A 20,946-nucleotide genomic window follows, 5' to 3' on the forward strand; every position below is an offset into this window, starting at 1 on the left:
GGAGCTCTTTCCCTAAGCAATACTTCCAAGTCCCTAATATTTTCATCAAGCGAATATCTCTAGTCATAGCCATTTGGTTTACAGCCCCTCACTTGTCTGTAAACTGAACAGCAGGCAGCAACAATTACAGACAATCCCACTTGCCTTTTCTTGGTTTCCTGAGGCTCAATGGCTTTGGCCAACATCTCCTTGTAGATTGGAGATTTCAAATAGCGAGCGTAAGAATCCTAGCGGGAAGAAGAGAAAAACAGTCATTAAGAGAGAAACAGGCGGCGCCTGTGGCTCAGTCGGCAAGGCGCCGGCCCCATATACCAAGGGTGGCGGGTTCAAACCCAGCCCTGGCCAAACTGCAACCAAAAAATAGCCGGGCGTTGTGGTGGGCGCCTGTAGTCCCAGCTACTCGGGAGGCTGAGGCAAGAGAATCGCTTAAGCCCAGGAGTTGGAGGTTGCTGTGAGCTGTGTGAGGCCATGGCACTGTACTGAGGGCCATAAAGTGAGACTCTGTCTCTACAAAAAAAAAAAAAGAGAGAGAAACTGCCAAATCAAGCAGACAGGCCTGCCCCCATTTTCAAGTGCTCCCTCAGCAGCAAAATGAAAATTTAAAGAGAATTCATCTCTTTGGGCCAACAGTTTTGGGGTGGGTGTCAAGAGCAGTAGTTCCCAGTGTAGTTCCCAGGCCAGGTGTGGCAATGTCACTGGGGCAATTGCTGGAAATGCACCTCCTGGGGCCCACTCCAAGCCAAGCCGGCCAGAAATTCCAGTCATAACAAACATGGAACCAGGGCCATAGCCACAACACAGGGATTGAGAATATTTTTTTAATTTATTGAAATGGTGCTATTCTAAAGACAAAGTGGTAACAACAGAAGTTATGAGAATAAGAATAGAGTCTGGGAAACATTGGGTCACCCTGAGTTTACTGCCAGAGGATATGGCCATAGTGACACGGAGTCCAGTAAGCACACCCCGTTCTGTTCTTCAGTTCCCTATGACTCCATTCCATTCTGCCTGGGTTCCCTGGGCAGCCCCAGAAAGGCTATATGAAAACTGCCTTTTTAAGAATCAAAGCATTTTAAGATATGTTAAGTAAAAATATAATTAAAGAAACCCTGCTGTGAATCTCATAGTAACAAAACACAGAGAAACCCTACCAATGCTCCCTCCCCCCCAAAATGGAGAAAATAGAGAAAAAATGACTAATTTGGCTTGGCAAAAAATATAAATGATTATATGTTCTCAAAGTAATGTAAAAATATTTTTATAATGCAATAAAAGGCTAAATAGAAGAAATATAAATCAGGGAAGCTAATAAATATTAACCAGTCACACAAACCTACATCATACTAGCAAGTTTATGGAAATACTTTGCCATTAAAGAAATAATTGCCATAACATGAAACTGAAACACCCAAAGATGGTGCCAAAGAGGAACCAAACTATACAACTTCTGGAAGACTAAGCCTGAGCCTCAAATTCGAATTTCTTAGGAAAGTGACTGATTATCTCTCATAATAAATAGAGGGTTTATGTATTTATTTATTTATGTTAATTTTCTGACAATTCCCATCATGTTCACATTCTATTAGTAATCCAGAAGGCTATTTGAAGGGTTTTACTACAACCATAATTTGTCTCTTTTAGACATTACACCTGCACCTCCATGTGAATTTGCTCAGGGCCAAGGCTGTGGGAACTCCCGCCACTCTACAACACAGCGCTAGGCCTCTGGACTCACACAGACCCAAGTGTGGTTCCCAGCCCCACCTCTGATGAGATCTTGGGCAAGCTCCTAGAATCTGCAAAAGCAATGCCTATCTGGTGTGTTGGCTTCCAACACAAAATTCCATGCTTTGCCCAGCTACTGTGCCTCGTAAGTCCTCAACAAATGATGGCTATCGCAATAGTGCTCTTATTATTAATGTCCTTATGACCACTGTTACTGCAATGTGAGGCCCCTGAGAATGCTTCTATAGCAATCCTCTCCAGTTAGTGGGAGAAGGGTTCCAAGAAGGGTGGACAGCTGACAATTCTGCATCCCACCACTGGCAAGGTGCTATCCACAGGTCATGACCCTTTTTCCCACAGCTAAAGAACTTTCCTGGCCAGGCATGGTGGCTCACACCTGTAATCCCAGCACTCTGGGAGGCCAAGGTGGGAGCATCACCTGAACTCAGGAGCTTGAAACTAGCCTGAGTGAGAGCAAGACCCCATTTCTACCAAAAAAAGAAAAAGGTAGCTGGGCGTCATGATGCGTTCCTGTAGTCTCAGCTATTCAGGGGGGTGAGGCAGGAGGATCACTTGGACCCAGGAATGTGAGATTGCAGTGAGCTATGATGATGCCACCGCACTCCTGCACTCTACCTGAGGTGACAGAGCAAGACTGTCTCCAAAAAAAAAGGTACCTGGGGAAGGGGAGGCCCCATCCCCGTGTCCTCAGCACAGACCCACCTACCTTCTTCATGAGCATGTAGATGTGGGTCTGGGCGGCGTCCAGCACGTAGCGGTGAGGGTGCCGCAGCCCCTTCACTGTGATGTCCATGGTTTTGCCATCTATGTTGATCCAGCGCCTCGCACCTGGGGCCAGGAACAGCCTAGGATGGGGGGGAAACATCAGCAAAAGTAGCTGGACCTAGTCAGTCCGCGAAAAGCTCACAGCCGCTTGGGAGGGAGGGACATGACTCAGGTTACTCAGGCTAAGTGTGGTCTTTTCTTCATAGGAAATACTAAAAAGTTTGAGCTTTTAAACAGGTTGTCAAGCAACTTTTCCAAGAAGCAAGAAAATGGTCATGCAGTATTGGAAATGTGAATATTTAACTTTGATGTTCCCCCCCCCCCCCCCGCCTCCAGAAAAGAGAGCAAACAGGGGGTGGGGTGTGATAAATGCTGGTTGGGTTAGGCCCTGGCCATGAGGGGGAAGACTCCAACTTCACACTCGCTGAGATCCTGGAGCTGACCTGGAACCAGGCAAAGGCACCTCTAAACAGGTGTTTTGGGACCCTCTGCTCTCCCTCAGCCCAATCTCAAACGCTGAGTTGGGAGACAGCTCATAAATATCTCAGCACCCAAAGGTTGGGCCCCCTTGGACAGCCAGGCCACTGGCCCCAATGAAACAAATTTGGCCATGCTTTGTGAGTCCTGAGGCTGTGCCTGGGATTTGGGGCACGCAGACCTCTCCCAATACTTCTGGTTCTGAGTCGTTGTGGGGTTAGAAACACTCACAGGGATATGTTCTGTCCCTTCTAAGATGTGCTTTAAAATTTTGGAATTCAAACTGAGATTTACATAATTGGGGGGGAAGGAAGCTGATATGGAGGTGGAGGCCGCGGGCTTCCTTGCAGCAGATTTCTGGAATTAGCAGTCATACGTGTGTCATCGTGTAATGTCATGGGACGTTCCTGGCCTGAGTGTCCTCCTCCCCCACCCCCTTTTCTCTGGGTCACAGAGCCCCTCCCAGTGGGAGGAGATGGGCGAATTGTCAAGAGAGTTGAGTATGAGGAATGAGACCTCCAGCTCTTTCCTCTGTCTTTTAGTGTCTCTCTAGAAATTGGGGTGGTCCAACAGGGGCCCATTTGAAAGAAAGACCTCAGAGGTCCCAAAGGCAAGTCCTCAGAGGGGAGGGGCTGCTGCCTGGCCTGCTGTCCAAGGTTTAGCACACAGTCTGGTGCCCTTGAAGAGCTGGTTTCAGCCCACCGTGGTGCTTGGACTTCAAGAACCACAGCTACTTGTGTGAGCTTGAACTAAGAATGTCCTTGAAGCCTAAGGCAGGCATCTGCCATGGCCAGTGCAGACAGAAGGACCTGCAGAGATTTGAACACAGCAGGACAAGAGCGTCCACGAGGCGTAGGATTGTTAGGTGTGTGAGAGTGCAGCTCTCAGCAACCTCAGTGGCCCCATCACATACCTCCCATCACATATCCTTCCATTTGGCCATTAAAAGGAACCCTTGGCTGCTGGGTAATCTGGAGGTGAGACAGGCCTGGAGGGGGCAGAGTTATTGCCACACTAAGCAAGTACACTTGAGCCATGAAGTGAGACTCAAGAGCTACGCTGCCCACACTTCTACCCCAAGCTGGACTCCTGTCCCAGGCACATGGGGGACCTCCCCTTCCCCACAGTCCTGGGAGGAGGTGTTTCCCATCTCACCTCTTCTCTCTCACACACTCTCAGGAGACCTCAGGGGTTAGTCAAAGACAAAGCATTTTGTGCTATCATTTGGGACTTATGCTTTTTCAACACCCTAGGCACATTCACATAGGAACAGGGGAATCACATTGAATAAGAAGAACCCCAAACTTCCCAAAGCAGCCGAGAGATCTTTACAGCCCAGCAGGAAAGGCAAGACAGAGACTGCCCCTCTGGCTGCGGCTGTGCCTGGGACTCTGACATAACAGGGGGGCTGGTGAGAAGCCTGAGGGAAGGCTCACCCCACCGTCAGGCTAATCCTCACTTGTAAATCTCCTCTGCTTTCTCCTTGACCTTGGACTGATCTCCATACTTCAGATCCTCGCAGGCTTCCCAGAATCCCAGATTCTCCCCTGCACGGGAGGCAGGTCCATGCAGGCAAGAGCCAGACAGGGAACAGGTTGGGAGGAGAGAAGAGGGAATAAGAGAAATAGGTCAACTGGGATGGGTGCAGTTCCCCAGCCCCACGACTGTCTTTCCTGCTGCACAACAAGCCGTGGCACATTGTCACTCTAGACAAAATGCTCCTGGGTGGGAGGAGCCACGTCTCACTGCCGGGGCCCAGGCAGGTGTCTGGAGCCCAGGGACAGCTCCATGTGGTCTCTGAGATGAACTAGGTGGGCTCCCAGCACCACGGTGCAGCCTCACCGTCGCTGCCATTCTTTCCTCCAACAACACACAGGTCAGAGCTCACAATAACCCTCCACAGGCTGTCACTTTCCTTTTTTGTTCTAGAGTTTGGCCTGAACAAGTTCGCACAGGCTCATCCTCATGTCTGGCCTCAGTAAGGGTTTTCTTCAGAAAGACCTCTGGTGACTTTACCCCTGTTTAATGACCGTTTGAGTTCCGCCTCCTTTGTTTGGCTGTGTGCAGTGACCCCATCTTTTATAGCCCCTTGTAGTACATATTCCAGCCCAAAGGTCCTTCCAGAAAGGCTGCTCAAGCAGCAGGATTGAGGGATGGACCCTCAGGGAAGGCCTGGTGTGAGGGGGACTTAACTGAGCATCCCCTCAGCTAGAGGGAAGCCAATCCTTGGAGCCCAGAAGGAAAGCCAGGTTCCTTGTCTCCTTCCAACATGAAGTTCTCTAAGCCTCCTCAAACCCTGGGAGCACTGCAATGCAGTTTTCACCTGTGATGACCTGATGACCTGATGACCACACCAAAGAGAGAACAAGAGGCTGTGTGTGCACGTGTGTGTGTGTGTGTGTGTGTGTGTGTGTGTGTAAATCATGGAGTGCCACTGTGTGGAGAGATAGGAAAGAGAACCCCTCTTCTCCTCTCACAGTACAAGTGACACTTGAACTATGTGGGGTTTAGGGGCACTGACATTCATGCAGTCAAAAATACATGTGTAATTTTTTGAGACAGGGTGTCCCTCTGTCATCCAGGCTGGAGTTGCAGTGGCTCAGTCACAGTTTCTGCAACCTCAAACTCCGATCTCAAGCAATTCTGCCTCAACTTCTCAGTAGCTAGTGCCACCATGCCTGGCTAATTTTTAAAAAAATTATTTAGAGAAGGGGTCTTACTATGTTGCCCAGGCTACTTTTGAACTCATGTCCTCAAGCAATCCTCCTGCCTTGGCCTCCTACAGTGCTGAGGTTAGAGACATGAGCCACTGCATCCAAGTACATGTACCTTTTGACTCCCCCAAAACTTGACTATCAATAGCCTACACACCCTTTTTCTTTATCTTGCAATATTTCTAAGGCTATGCAGTTTATCTGAAAGTTTTTTCAAATTGTGACAAATCCTCTCCAAATTTTCCAATGTTTGCTGAAAAAATCTACATATAAGTTGAGCTATACAGTTCAAACCCATGTTGTTCAGGGTCCAACTGTTTTTGAAAGCTTTTTCAGATCAGGAAAGGCTGAACAATTCTAAGCTGGTTGACATTTGACATTTGTCCCATCACTTTACAAAGGTCCTTCCTCATTAGCATGAACTTGAAGTTATTCTTTGGACTGAGATCACAAGCCAGGAATGTACTGAACAAGGAGTTAATTGCTCAGGGTATTAAACGAGCAATCATTCACAGAAACCAAAAGGTGGAAACCACCCAAATGTCCACTGAGGGAAGGATACACAGAGTGTGGCAAAGCCAGGCAGTGGAATATTATGTGATCATAAAAAAGAATGAGGCACTTTGATAGGCTACACCATGGATAGACCTTGAAAACATTATGCTAAGTGAAAGAAGACAAAAGGCCACATATTGCATGATTCCATTTCTATAAAATATCCAGGCAAATCCACGGAGATGGAGAGCAGATTTGTGGTTGTCTAGAGCTGGGGTCGGGGGAGGGGAGCAGTGGGGAGAAGGAGGAGGGGAGGGCATGACTTCTGATGGGTAAGTGGCTTCTTTTGGGGGGTGTTGAAAATATCCTATTTTAGACAGTGGTGACGGTTGCATGGTTTAGTGTGCTGCACTGAAATGTACTCCTTAAAAGGGTGAATTTCATGGCACGAGAATTATACTTCAACATTAACTTTTTAAGAAAATAAATGATTAAACTGATCATTCTTCTGCTCTGTTCATATCCAAAGCCTGGGGGAATCTCATGAAGATATTGCCAGCAGTACGGTTTAAATAACGCAGGGAAACGTTTCTGCCGGTGCGATAAAATCAGGGTGTCATTTGTCATTTTTGCCACTAGGTGGCAACATAATCGCTTATTTGCCAGAACGCCCCTTTTTCCACCCATCTTTTCTGGATTTTATTATATCATGGCAATTAGGCTTGATTAGATAGAAGGATTTTCAATAACACATGTTATAATGTAATGTTCTGCATCTGGCAGTCAACCAGGATAAAGGCATGGCCAGTAGGATTAGTGTCAGGGGCAACCCCACAGATAGGTAGGTCTTGGGTAGCAGGCAGCTGAGTGTGAAGGTCCCAGGGCTGAGAACTCAAGAAGGAAATACATGTGTCTTATAAAAATAAATATTTCAATGAAGGTGGGGAAGCCAACTAAATGCACAGCCTGGTAAAATTGGTTCTAATCTGGCCTCCTGGTTTTCCCAGATGCATAATATATGTAAGTCATGAGCACGTACCATGAGAAGACATCCAGAGATGGGATGTAAAGGTGGCTCTTCCCATTACAATCCGCCCACTCCTAAATCAGCCCTGAAGAAAGCAGGCCAGGAGTAAGAGCAGTGGCTCTCGTCACCACACATTAGAATCCGGTGGGGAGTTTTCAAAACTTTGGAGACGTCAACCCCATTCTCTGGGGATGGGATCTAGGCAAGCATATGCTTTAAAATATGCCCAGATGAATCAAATGTGCAGAACTACTGAGCTAAGGAAAAGCGGGCTGGCAGACAAAACAGGAAAACTGCCTGCTCCCATTCGCTTCTTCAAGGTTTCCCCCAAAGAGCTTTCCCTGGAGGCTTGAGGAGCAGGAGCTCCGTGGGTGGCAGTGAGGGCCGCCAAGGTGGATGGAGCCCCCTGGAAATGTAAGGGATGCTAATGTGGAGTTTGTGACCAGACTATGGGGCTCCTTTGAGAAAGGAAAGAATGGGGAGGCTGAACTCTGGCACCACTCAGGAAACTGTCAAAGGAGCACCTTGGGTAAGGGCCAAGCTATGAAAACATCTGCTGGGAAGGTCCCCAAACCCGAGGCTAGACACTGAAGGAGTGTTTCTAAAAGTAAATTTGTTAACTTTTGTGTTTAAAAAGAGACCCACCACTGAATTCTTTCTTGAGGAAGTGCTGGAAGCTCTGTCGACCCTTCGGGTCTCGGATCAATTCACTGAAGTTGAAAGCCCATCGTTCCACCCGCATCTTGGTTGGGATTTCCACCCTGCAAAGACAGTGATGTGTGAAGGCACCAGACACTTCCCCCAGGGCAGGGGCTGTGCCCAGCTGTGGTCTGGGTGGTGGTGAGGGGCAGCGGCTCTCCCAAGCCCCATTAGTCCCAGGGGCCAGGGCTTGGCCTGATCCTCCTCCCCCTCCTCCTCAACCCCTGCACGAGCTCACCAGCCACGTAATCAGTCGCTGGGAAGACAAAGCCTCGGAGAGGTACTCTGGGCTCACATCAAGGAGACGGCCACCCCACAAGTGAGAAAGGTGCCCAGGTGGAGGGCTCAGGGCAGACCGTGAATGCCCCTCCAAGGCCTAGTAACAGCCTGGAAACCAGGCAGCCAAGGCTCAGGCAGCGGCCTCTTCCCTCCCCCCATATCCCTGGGCTCAGGACAGAACTCTGGAGCAGCATTGGTGATGGGAGCTACGGTCACTGCCACTCACACCGTGTCTGTCCTCAGCCGATGGTGGCCCCGGGCAGACACTTCATTGCAATCCAGGCACTCTCACCCAGAGCCTCTCCTCCCACTTCCATGTTCAGAAAACTCTCCCCAGGGAGGACATGGGGACCCAGCTAGCAGAGGTCTAACATTCCAGAGAAGCAGGGAGATGGTTGTTTTCCTCTTACTCCTTATAGAATTCTAAAGCCAACACAGACCCTTTGAAACAGAAGTTTCAAGTTCATTGCCCCACGTTTCCCATTGAAGCAGCTGCTGGGTTGGGAACCAGGTACAAATCATGTCTGTGGGATCCAAAATAATGTATGCTGAGCAAGCTTATGCTTCTGATAACAAGGGTAACAACAGACCACACAATAGCACAGACAGCTGCCAGGTGTGGGGCGTTGGCATGCGTGAGGTGCTGTGCTTTACGCACATGTGGCTGGACCCTTAAGACAACACTATGAGCATTATTGTCCCATTTCATTGCTGGGAAGACCGAGGCTACATACATACCTCAGCTCACACAACTAGCGAGAAGCAGAGCCGGGATGAAGTCAGAGATTTGCAAATGTTACTGGGCACCAGAATCATCTGAAAGACTCATTACGGCAGCTTGCGAGGCCCAGCCCCAGACTTTCTGATTTGGTTGGTATGAGTGGGGCCCGCAAATTTGCATTTCTCGCGCTTCCTGGCCCAGGACTCATGCTCTAACCCAGTCTGAATCTAGGCTACCCACAAAAATCATGGAGCTTTTAAAACACCCCAACAGGGGTGACAGAGCAACACATACCAATTCCTATAAACAAAAAGTTTGGGGGTAAGACCTGGATATTGGTTAAGATTTTCTTTAAAAGCTTTGCACATAATTTTAATACCACTCCAAAATCTTCTAAACCATTAAGAACAAGGTTTCCCACTGTCAGTAGGCATCCACCGGCGCCCTCTGATCATGGCTCTTACCAAAAACCTCACCCTTTTCTTCACCAACAATCTCTACCTCCATCTCCAACCCCACACTCCCCATGTCATTTAAAGTCCAGCTGTCACATCTTCTCCCTAAGCCCCCTGGGATGATGCTTTTCCCAGGCAGGCTGTCCTGCCACCCGCTCCATGGACAGCCAGATTCTGCCCATGCTGTGCAGGTCACCTCCCTTAGCACATAAACAGAGACAGACACAGGCTCTGGAGAATGACCCTGATAACTAGATTCCCCAGAGGGTGAGGGAAGCTTCCCCATGGGCTCAGGTGACCACCAAGCGCCACAAGAGAGGCTTCCTGAACCCATCAGAACGGGCCGCTTGGAACTGGCACAATGGCTGTGCTGTGCTGAGACAGGAATCCGCTCTGCCCCCAGGCTATGCCTGCTTCCCTGGTTGGGTCAGAGTTGCCCGTGAGTGCCTCAGGGCTGGGCAGGTGATGGCCTGGGCATTACCCCCAGCAGTGGTGAGTACCTGGTGCTCTCGTCACCCCACCTCCTTCACATACCCACATCATCCCTTCCCCCACCCCCATCCGCATGAGTGGACCTCCCCCACCCCTTCTCTCTTCTGGGATGCCGCCCTTGCCCCGTCTTGCAAAGAACACATTTGTGAAAATAGAATTAGCAACAACTGCTTAGAATTCACAGCGCAAACAAAAAGGAATCAGTGCCCGGCAGGTTTGGGGCCCTGCCTTCCTGGAACTTTTTATCTAATTAGATCTCAGATATGCAAAGCCATAATGATAATTTTCTCATTTTCAAAAATAACTATTGTTTAACACAGTCATCATTTGACTCAGCACTTCTACTCCTAGATATACACCCAAGATAAATTAAAACAAAAAGGAGGCAGGGCACAGTGGCTCCTGCCTGTAATCCTAGCACTCTGAGAGGCTGAGGCAAGGGGATTGCTTGAGCTCAGGAGTTCAAGACCAGCCTGAGCAAGAGGGAGACCCCATCTCTAAAACTAGCCGGGCGTTGTGGCAGGCGCCTATAGTTGCAGCTACTTGGAAGGCTGAGGCAAGAGAGTCACTTGAGCCCAAGAGTTAAAGGATGCTGTGAGCTGTGACGACATGGCACTGTATCCAGGGCACAGAGTAATACTCTGTCTCAAAAAAAAAAAAAAAAAAAGTGTGCAAGGATCTTCATCTCAGCGTCATTCATGATCGCTAAAAGGCAGAGGCAACCCAAATGTCTGTCAGCACATGAACGGATGAACAAGAGGAGGTATATCCACACAATGAATATTATCTAGCCATAACTAAGCCTGGATGAGCCTTGAAAACATTATGCTAAGTGAAAAAAAGCTAGGCACAAAAGAACACTGAACAGATGATTCCATTGATACAAAATTGCAGAATAGGGGAATCCATAGAGATGGAACGTAAATTCACAGCTGCCTCAGGCTGGAGGGGTACAGAGTTTCTCTTAGGTGTGATTAAAATGTTTTAAAATTGATCATAGATTTCACTGCTCTATGAATATAATAGAAAAGCACTGAATTATACAGTTTAAATAGGTGAATTGCATGGTAGGTGAATTATAACTCGAAAAGCTGTTTAAAAAAAAAAAACACAACGTATTGAATACATACAATTTGGCATTTAAATCCCAGAACTGGGTGTCATCTGTTATCCAAGGGTTGCTGGGGAGGCAGCCTGACATGATAGCATCGTTGGATAAAAACTGCTCGCTGTACTTGACAATCCTGAAAAGCAAATGGAAAATAATTTCCTAGAAGCTCAACACCCAAGAGACGAAATCAACACTCAGGTTGACTGCCCAGCCTGTCCGTCTTTTCCTGTATTGATTTAGTTTCGTACTTGTTCCTGTCTTCTTAGAAAAATGCTTTAATAGTCCTTGACATTGGCAGGTACTTGACAGCATCTGTCCATATTCTACTTAAAAAACCAAACGTTATTTCCAGTCCCTTCACTTTCTGTTTCATTAAAATATGGCCTCTTTGCATTTTATCAGGAAGTCTTTTAGACTCAAAGCCAACTCAGTTTGCCCTTGTTCAAACAGGTGTCTCTGTACCCATCCTGGAAGCATGTCGGGTTCCACCCTTTGTCAGGATAATGCCCAGGTTTGGGAACTTAGACCCACTATTCAAACCTCGGATTCACATGGAAGTGTGAATCCCAAATGAACTGTTTGGAGAAAGACCTAATTCCCTAGCTATTTGGAAATATAGTTTATTGTTCACTATAGTTATCCTACAGTGGTATAGAATGCCAGAACATATTCCTCCTGTCTAGCTGTGATTTTGTAGCCTTTGTTAACCTCTCCCACTCTCTCCTTCCCCCTACCCTTCCTAACCTCTAGTATCCTCAGTTTTATTCTCTATGTATTTTCAAATAGCTTGAAGAGAGGATAATGAATGTTCCTAACACAAAGAAATGTTAAATGTTTGAGATGATGGATATGCGAATTATCTGATCACTACACATTGTAAGTACCAAAACATTCTCAGTATCCAGGCATCAGTGGCTCACACCTATAATCCCAAGGACTCAGAAGGCTGAGGCAGGGGGTCAAGTACTTCAGATCAGGAATTCAAGACCAGCCCGGGCAATGTGAACCCCCCACACACATATCCTATCTCTAAAAATAAGAAAAACAAAATTAGCCAAACATGGTGGTGTGCACCTGCAGTCCCAGCTACCTATGAGATTGAAGCAGGAGAATTGCTTGTATCCAGGAGTGCAAGGCTGCAGGGAGCTATGATTCTGCCATTGAACTCCAGCCTGGGTGAGAGACTGAGCCTGTCTGTTTTAACAGCCTGGCTATTACAACAAACCAACAGATTCCACAATATACTCCATAAATATGTACAATTATTACATGTCAATTTAAAAAAATAAATTAAAAATAAAGACAATCTTCTTGAGATGAGTCAGATCTTCTGAGTCAGAACATTTCTTGGTGTCTAGGAAGTAGGGAAAAGCCTGCTACTCCCTACAGGTGGGAACTGCGCCCACGGTGGATAAATAAGGCGTCTACCATAAAGTCAACCCATGGGAGTTTTTATGGTGATTCTGTTTGTTTATTTTTATTTTTTAAATTTTTATTGGTAAATAATAATTACACATATTAATGGATACATTGCGATGTTTTGGCACATATAATATATACTGATGAGATCAGAGTGATTAGCATACGCATCTTCTCGAATGTTTATCATTTCTTGGTGTTGGTATACTTCCTATCTTCCTTCCAGCTATTTTAAACTATAAAAGATATTACTGGGTTTTGCAAGAATAAGATCCATGACCTAGATATCATCTACAGCGCTGTTTGCTATTCTATGCAGGACTCCCACCCCCTGGCTTCATTTCTCCTAAGACTCTCAGATTCCTTAATCAGACATTCCAGTGAAGCAGCTGGAGGGGGAAAAAAACGGGTCTGCAGGTTGAAAGACTAATGATGTCGAAATTGCGATAATGAGGCCCTGAGATGAATAAAAATTAGAAAATGGGTCTACGAAGTATCCTTGACTCTTTAATTTCCTGTCTGTTAGTCTCAGTGAAACTGGGTTTCTGGAACATCAGAGTCAATAGTTTTGACTTCATCATAGAACGGTGATTATCATTACCACCCACATGAGCACCGCCTGAGGACACAGGTGCACTCCTCGCTGGGGACCAGTCTCACTGCAAACAGTCGCAGAAAAATGTGGGTGGGGTCAGGGCACATTTTCTTGGGGAGGTACATTTTTTGAAACTAGAGATTTGGGTAGATGTAAAAGATTTTTACAAGATTCCCTAGAAAGCAGGCTCAGAAAAAAATAATAATAATAAGACTTTTATAAGAGTCCAACCCCTAACCATATTGGAAGGAAGATACAGGACAAAACACATCTTCAATCCCAGTCAGTATGATGACTTGAGTCTTAGGCAGTCTGAATAAATTATTAGTCACATTGTGCCTCCTCAGAAACAGGCAAGTTCATTTTCATCTGTGCAGGAAAACCTCAGAGTTAGCAGTGTGATATTAAAACGAATTCTACATTCCATATTTCAAAAGGATGACTGCTTGCATGTGGAAGGCTCTGAGCCCTTTTGTGACTCCCACATTATGTACCATGAGCAACTGGATCAAGGTAGCCTGAACAGTTTTAAAAATCAAACATAAATTTCCAAGTTATCCTAACTGGATTTTTTTTTTTTTATTGTTGGGGATTCATTGAGGGTACAATAAGCCAGGTTACATTGATTGCAATTGTTAGGCAAAGTCTCTCTTGCAATCATGTCTTGCCACCATTAAATCAAGGATTAACAATGGGCATCTATCAGCACATGGAGCCAGTAAACATAGCCCACACATCCCTAAGAAACTTGAACAGGAGATGACAGGAACACAGTCCCCAGGGGATCCAGTCACAGATTTTCAAGTCTTCCCACCCTCCCCATCTGTAGATTAGTGGATTCCGAGTAACATGACAGACTTTTATGGCCCCTTACCCACCTCTGATTCTGCCTAAACCAAGATGAGACCTAGAGACTCAGATTCCAAGTGAAGGACTAGGAACTAAACCCCCAAGAGACTGGTTTTGTCTCTCGCAGGCCTTCGGGATCCTAAATCAGTCAGCCCATGACTGGACATTCTCTTTTAGCTTCTCTATTGCCCCTGCTTCGGCAAGACCAAGAAATCAGAAACATACCCTCCAAGGGACACTGAAGACTTCACTGTAGATCTCATTAAGGCCTGTTGGTAATACATGATCTGAAAGAGACACAGTCATTAGGAGATGCCCAATTCCCCCACCCTTGAGTGTCACCAACACTCACACACATGGCCTCCACAGCCAGAAGCCATTTATCCATAACAACACCCCACTCCATCCCCTCCAGCTAGCTTCTCGGTACCAACAGGACTCAGGGACCCACAGACAGCTCACCCCAAACTGCAAGTTAGTGGCCTCAATCCATCAATCATGTATTGGTATGAAAAAATGGGACCAGAAGAAAATATGTTCTAAAGAGCCTCAAACTGAAACAAGAGAACAGATGCTTGGCTTTTCCCATGGAGGTATCAATTGACACATCCCACCTCAATAGGAGGCTTCCCAGGGCTTTATCTTGCATCCTGGATAGAAGATTGGCCAAAACAGGTCATTTGCCCCTTGGGTAGCAGCTGAACACCCTATAATTGTAGGAGCAGGGGCTAAGCAGGGGATGGGGGACCCCCCCCAAATCATTCATTTCCACTGTCCTCTCCAGTCATGCCTCATCTCTACACCTTCAAGGGGTGTTTCATGTCATCATTTTCTGCTGTCCCTTAATTCACAAACAATCGTTTAAACATTACACATGGTTTTCATTTCATGACTGAGTACAGAGCATAAAGCCAGAGTACACATAACTTATTAGAAGATTTAAAATCAGACTTCACTGGAACTGGAAGATTAATTACCTCTTTTTTGACAGCAGTGATTGTTTCTTTCTGTAAAACAAAGAAGCAAAACCATTAAGCAGATGTCATTAAATCACTACAGTTCACATACCCCATTTGAAAAATTAAAATCACTCCGCATGGGAAAACTGCCATATTTTCTTACTTAAAAGGTAGAGTTTCCCATTAGCACTGCCCTTCAATCTATTTCACATAACCACTGGAGAGTAATATTGAGTAAGGGGTTTTGGGAAGAGAAGAAGTATAATTTACCACTGTAATTTCATGTTGCTCTCCAAAAAGGCAAGATGAATTAAAGACTAAGTCTGGGGTTGGTCTCATTCTAGCATGGTGCCTACAGATGATCTGTAGGGTGAGAAATAAAGATTCCATCTGAATTAAGAAATGAGAGAAAAAGATGGAGAAACTAGCATGGAGCCGGATGTGTGTTTTTCTTTGCTCATGGGGAAGATGTCTGAAAGAATGATGAGATGCTTTCCTCAGGTATCCATAACAACTTGATCTGTACCACAAGTTGGGAAAAAACAAAAGAAGCCATGTTGCCAAAGATAAAGCCCACAATTAAAAGCCCTGTGACCAACATCCACTGCAAGCTGAGTCCCAGAGTTGAGCTACAAAGGGGAAGATCACATCACACCCATCCCCTCGCTGAAGCTGCTCCATCAGGTTCATGGTGGAATGAGCTTCAAGGTGGCTTCTCTCTGAACTTGTTGGGTTATGACAAAGAAAGGAGGACTCCAAGAAAGGCTCCTTGTTTAGGCTCTTAGAAGCTCCCGAAAACTATTTGGATCTATCTCCAGCTAAAACACAGAAATCGTCTACAATCTGAAGGTAACGTCCTTCCTTGGTGCCACATTTCTGCACCAGTAACTCTCTGAGGTTGGCCACAGTGGTGATTCCCATCTTGGTTTTCACAGGTTTGGTTGTGTCCAGGCACTGGCTGGTGCCGACTCTTAGACTTTGAGCAGAGCCTCTTGATTCCTGGTTTCTAATATCTTAACCCAGCCAAGTCTTCACTTGGAAATGAGTCAGAAGTCCAAGGATAACACTTCCTTTTGACCATTAGCAAAATAAACAATGGCCTGTGTGACCCCACTGATAAGGAATGCAGCAGAGTTCAATCTGGAATGTTATCTGTTCGCCTCCCTTTCCCAATCCATGCTGGGTTTCACTTTTGCTTCCCTGAATTACTTTTATATAATTTCTTTTCCAGTATGAAGGAGTAGGGAGAATTATCTCAGAAAGGTAAAGCCCAGGTAGGTCTCTCTGTTTTAGACTCCACACAAGCTGACTTTTTCCTTTGTAGCACTGACTGCAATTTTAATTACGTATTTATTAGTATGAATCAACATAAAGGCCCCATGAAGAGCAGAGAAAATATTTCTCTTCCCTAGCATGATGTCTGATGCAGACTCAATGCTCAATAAATATCGAGTGAATAATGACTTCAGGGTGCTTTGGAGGCCTAGAAAAGTGGGGATTTTTTCTAAATTTAATAGAATTTTTCCCACTTAAAAAATTGAAAACACTCCCTAAATGATTCAAATGTTTTGGCAACCCCGCTTATTATTATTTGTTCACATTCTCTCCCAACATAAGCCACTGTTGTAGGAGATGTGCATTTCAGGTCGGAAAAGACCCTGGGGCCAGAGTGGACTTGCATTCTAATCTAATTCTGTATAATCACTTCCTTCTGTTAGGATCTTGCTGGAGTGAATTATTCAGAATAGTGTCCGCTGGCCCATGCCCTCTGCTCAAAGAAAAAGCTGGAGTTTTGCATAATAATAATGGTGGAACAACTACCACAAAGCAATGTATACCTCTTTGACCCTTTACAAAGCTTAAGGAAGGAAGATTTTATTATACTGATTTTCAGCAGAGGAGACCAATGCTCTGAGAGACTGTGGGACACTTTCTCAATATCTGTCGGTAATTGGTGGAGGCCAGATTCAATCCCAGGTCTGTCCTTTACAAAGCTGAGGAGTGATCCAAGAGAGGCAGAAACACAGTCCAGTCATTTAGTTTAAAATTAAAACAAAAAGAGAGCCAGAGCCCCAATCATGAGATGAAATTCAAACACAGAAAACACTCTCTCATTAGTTAGTACCCATGAAGGTGAAGATGAAAATCGTGCTCAGCCCATACTCAACAGCCAGTGTCAAAAATACCTTCAAAATGTCCCCATGGTCAGACTTCCTATTTGTCGGCCACTGACCTAGAGCCCTTACCCCCGGGACCAAGGCTCCCAGGTGGACACACACAGATGCAAGAAGTGGGGTCCTTTCTGTCCTGGTGTTCTCTGGGCTCCACAAGAAGCTGCAAGCCACAGTCACACACATGCACTGGATCTAATGTATGTGCTTCTGGAATCATCATCTCAGTCTTTGGGGCTTTATAATTTTTATATTTTTATTCTCTTCATTTGATTGTATTGCCTTTTTAGGGCTCTGCCTAAGTGGTGTAGTTCATTGTTTGGGGATTCGCAGAATTACCAGCTATCTTCTGTGAATCAGGCTATAGCAAGCTCTCTAATAATAGAATTCAGCTGAATCTGAGGCTTCCCCCACCTCTAGTCTGGACTGTCTGTATGAATTTTAGCTTTTATTTCCAGCTTTAAAAATAGCTGTCTTGTCTGGGTGCAGTGGCTCACACCTGTAATACTAGCACTCTGGGAGGCTGAGGCAGGAGAATTGCTTCAACTCAGGAAATTGAGACAGGCCTGAGCAATAGAGTGAGACCCCGTCTTTACAAAATAACAACAACAACAATAACAGAAAAACTAGCCAGACATAGTGGTGTGCACCTGTAGTCCCAGCTACAGGGAGGCTGAGGCAGGAGGATCACTCTAGCCCAAGAGTTTGAGTGAGCTAGGCTGACACCATAGCACTCTACGAAGGGTAATGGGGAAAGACCCTGTCTCAAAAAAAAAAAAAACTGTCCATGGGACTGACTGTCCATCAGGGGTCCTCAAACTACGGTCCGCGGGCCACATGAGGCGGTGTGATTGTATTTGTTCCCATTTTTTTTACTTCAAAATAAGATATGTGCAGTTTTTTTTTTAAAACTATAGTCCGACCCTCCAATGGTCTGAGGGACAGTGAACTGGCCCCCTGTTTAAAAAGTTTGAGGACCCCTGGTAGACTAACATATGGGTATCTCTGCCCTTCTTGGGTGGGGGGTGTGCATTGGGGCAATGAAGGGAAAGTTTCTGGACTTTTCTTAAAGGTGCAGAGACAATTTGCTGTCTGTCAGGGGAATGGTTTAGGGGTCAAAGGTTAAAATCTTGGTTCTATCACTTACTGACTATCTGATCCTGGATGAGTGACTTAGTATCTCAGAGTCTCTGATTTCTCATTTGTAAAAAGACAATAGGAAAAAGGGAGGATTAAGTATGATAAGACACTTAAGACAAATGGAACACAGCAGCAACTCCGCCCACAGGGGCTGCCTCTGAGCACGCGCCAGTGTGGTTTCAGCCTTCCTTGAAAGGTAAAATACTGGATGTCCAGGCCATATTTGGGACACACGGGAAAAAAAAATCATTCATTGTTTATTTGAAAATGAGAACTGGGAATTCTGTATTTTTTATTTGCTAAATCTTGCAGACTTCCTCTCAATATGCTTATTCCTTACCCGAAGGCCACAGAAATATTTAAGTGATGTTATTAAAAGATACACTTAAATCTAAGCAATTCATAGAAAACTACCTCATGCTAAAAGTAGAGCTCACACACATCCCTTCCCTCTCAGCAGCTGGAGCAAAGCCACTTCTTTTTATTCTTCATCCTGGTGACACACTTTGCTACTGCAGGAAGATTCTGCCTAAGGAATCTTTCGATCCTTGGCATTCTTGGGAGTCTAATGACTTCTAAGCTTTCCCTTGCAGAGCGGCCCAAATAGGGACATGATCTGGACTTGTTTACACAGCTTTGTGGCCAGCTGGTCAGCAGGAACCTCCATGGAGGAGGCAGACAATGGCCAGGCAGGAGCCCAGGAGCCCAGGCGGGGGACAAGCAGGGACCTTGGGACAGGGCAGCCAGGCAGGAATCTGCAAGGAAACACAGGTGGAAGGTGGGGCGAGCAGAGGAGCGAAAGCAGGAGTCTGGCAGTGAGGCCACCCAGAGCAGAGAGCGGTCTGAAGTCAGACACCAGGAAGGACAGAAACTGAGGCGGTTAATGCAAAGCAGGAGAAGAAAGACAGAGAGGCCACCGTCCAGGGAGACAAGGCTTCCCGCTGCCATCCTCTCAGTATCTGTCCTGCCAGGGGCCTCCCAATCAGGGAGAGGAGGCAGGATTGCTTACAATGTGCAGGGCTCAGAGCACAGTGAAAATGCAGGGACCCCGTCTAGATGAAAAATAAGAATTTCAAGTTGACAACAGAACATTGAACCAAGCAAAGGCCCTTCTGAGCATGGCGTCCCGGGTGATTAACAAACAAGTGCCTGTGAAGTTGGCCCTGGGCCCAGCACAGTGGGTGTTAGAAAAGGTCAGGCAGGATATAGAGAGAGCGCTGGTGGCCATCGGCTGAGGTTCACACCCGGCTCCACCATTTCCAGCTGTGCGTCCTTGGAGACGTTACCTTCTCTCTCTCTTCCTGCCTACTTCCTCAACTAGGAAATATATGAAATGGAGATGCTGACACCACGATTTAGCTCACACAGCTGTTGTGAGTTTTACTGAGCCGTTACGAGGTGTGACACGCTCAGCTCTGTGTCTGGACACAGCCAACCACATCCACACAGGGGGCCTTAAAAAGAAAACACTCTGTCCCCTGTGGATATGAGCATACAGGGGGTGGGGGCATTCGCTCACTGAGGGCTCCAGGCTGAGTGCTCTGCAGAACACAGTATTTAATACGGGGCCAGGTCTCTGCCTTTTACTCAAAGACCTGTGCACACAACAGTGCAGACTCCACGCCGTTCTCAACAGTGCTGACTGGATGGGGCGGAGAGGCTGGAGTCGGTGCGCAGAGAGGCCGGAGTTGGTGTGCAGAGAGGCTGGAGTCTCTGGGCATCTTCCTTCCTCCAGCTCCAACCAGGACAGAAGTATGAGATGCGACAAGGACAGAAGAGGAAACTGGCAAAGCACGGCCCCTGAAAATGGGGTCTGAGACCTACTGACCCCGTAAGTTCTCTCTCACAACGTGGTGACAGCTTTAAGCTCTCCGTATGTTGATTGCCGTTTATACACTTCATACAAACAATCCTCCTGTTAAGTACTTGGAGGAAGGAACTACTGCGATTATCCATTTTATAGATGAAGAAACTGAGATTACGTACGGCTCGAGAGCATGCCCAAGACCACATGGCCAGGGAGTGGCAGAGTGGGGTTCACGCCGATGTCGAAGGTCTCTTCAATACTCAGCACCACCCTCCTCCCTAAGTGACAGTGGTGATCCTGTCAGAGCAGTCCCCTGCCCCATCTCTTCCTGGGGTGGAGGGGCTGGGGGCCTCAGAACTGAGAGAGAGGACACATGTCCAGGGCGTGGCTCCTCCCAGGACTGGGCATGTGGGTCACCAGGGCCCTAGATACCCACCAACCTAACGTCCTCCTTTCTTAGGCTTCATAAGTTATTTGCTTCTATTTAAGGAAAACATATCTTTTCAAGAATTCACTCATTCTCAGCAATGACCTCTCTCTTCAAACTAGCTCAGGCACTGTGAGTTCTCTGAACAGTGACAAAAACCCAAACCCCCTGCATGCGCAAGGCCTGTGGAGACGCTTCCCATCTCGCTGGCCCTTTCCTGCCAGGGTGGAAGCACTCAGGACAACAGGGGACACTCAGACGGTGGGCGATGCTGCAGAAGACGCAGCAAGGGGAGGGCCCCGCGTGCACCAGAACCATGGTTCTTTGCTCTTCTTAACACTGCACAGCACCCGGAGTGCACACACAGGAGAAAGACAGCTGGGGAGAGAGAGAGAAGATGGTGGTAAGCAGCAGGCAGGCCCAGCCCCTGCCCAGCCCCTGCCCAGCCCCGCCATGGTCAGGACCCACTCGGTCTCATGCTCACTCGGGCTCTGGGCTGAGAGGACCGTCAACGTCTGCAGGAAAGGATTCTGGAGCAGAAGGATGAGGCCCTGCTCAGGGGCAAGGCATATCTGGCCACCCTCCTTGGCAGTTACCC

General features: G+C 46.7%; 1 protein-coding gene across 2 annotated transcripts in view; it reads right to left on the minus strand.

Annotated features, from left to right (window-relative positions):
* RGS9 (regulator of G protein signaling 9) overlaps window positions 1-20,946 on the minus strand; it is a 72,762-nt gene that overhangs the window by 19,498 nt on the left and 32,318 nt on the right. Inside the window, exons 10-17 of one of the 2 annotated variants that reach the window (XM_053569164.1) lie at window positions 15,074-15,166; window positions 14,822-14,851; window positions 14,070-14,131; window positions 11,001-11,114; window positions 7,870-7,985; window positions 4,448-4,535; window positions 2,453-2,591; window positions 145-227 (exon numbers count right to left, since the gene is read on the minus strand). In XM_053569164.1, coding sequence (XP_053425139.1) covers window positions 145-227; window positions 2,453-2,591; window positions 4,448-4,535; window positions 7,870-7,985; window positions 11,001-11,114; window positions 14,070-14,131; window positions 14,822-14,851; window positions 15,074-15,166 — 725 coding nt within the window. The remainder of the gene's footprint in view (window positions 1-144; window positions 228-2,452; window positions 2,592-4,447; window positions 4,536-7,869; window positions 7,986-11,000; window positions 11,115-14,069; window positions 14,132-14,821; window positions 14,852-15,073; window positions 15,167-20,946) is intronic. The other variant, XM_053569165.1, reaches the window with a different exon arrangement.

Source organism: Nycticebus coucang, chromosome 18 (assembly GCF_027406575.1).
Source record: "Nycticebus coucang isolate mNycCou1 chromosome 18, mNycCou1.pri, whole genome shotgun sequence".
NCBI lineage: Eukaryota > Metazoa > Chordata > Mammalia > Primates > Lorisidae > Nycticebus > Nycticebus coucang.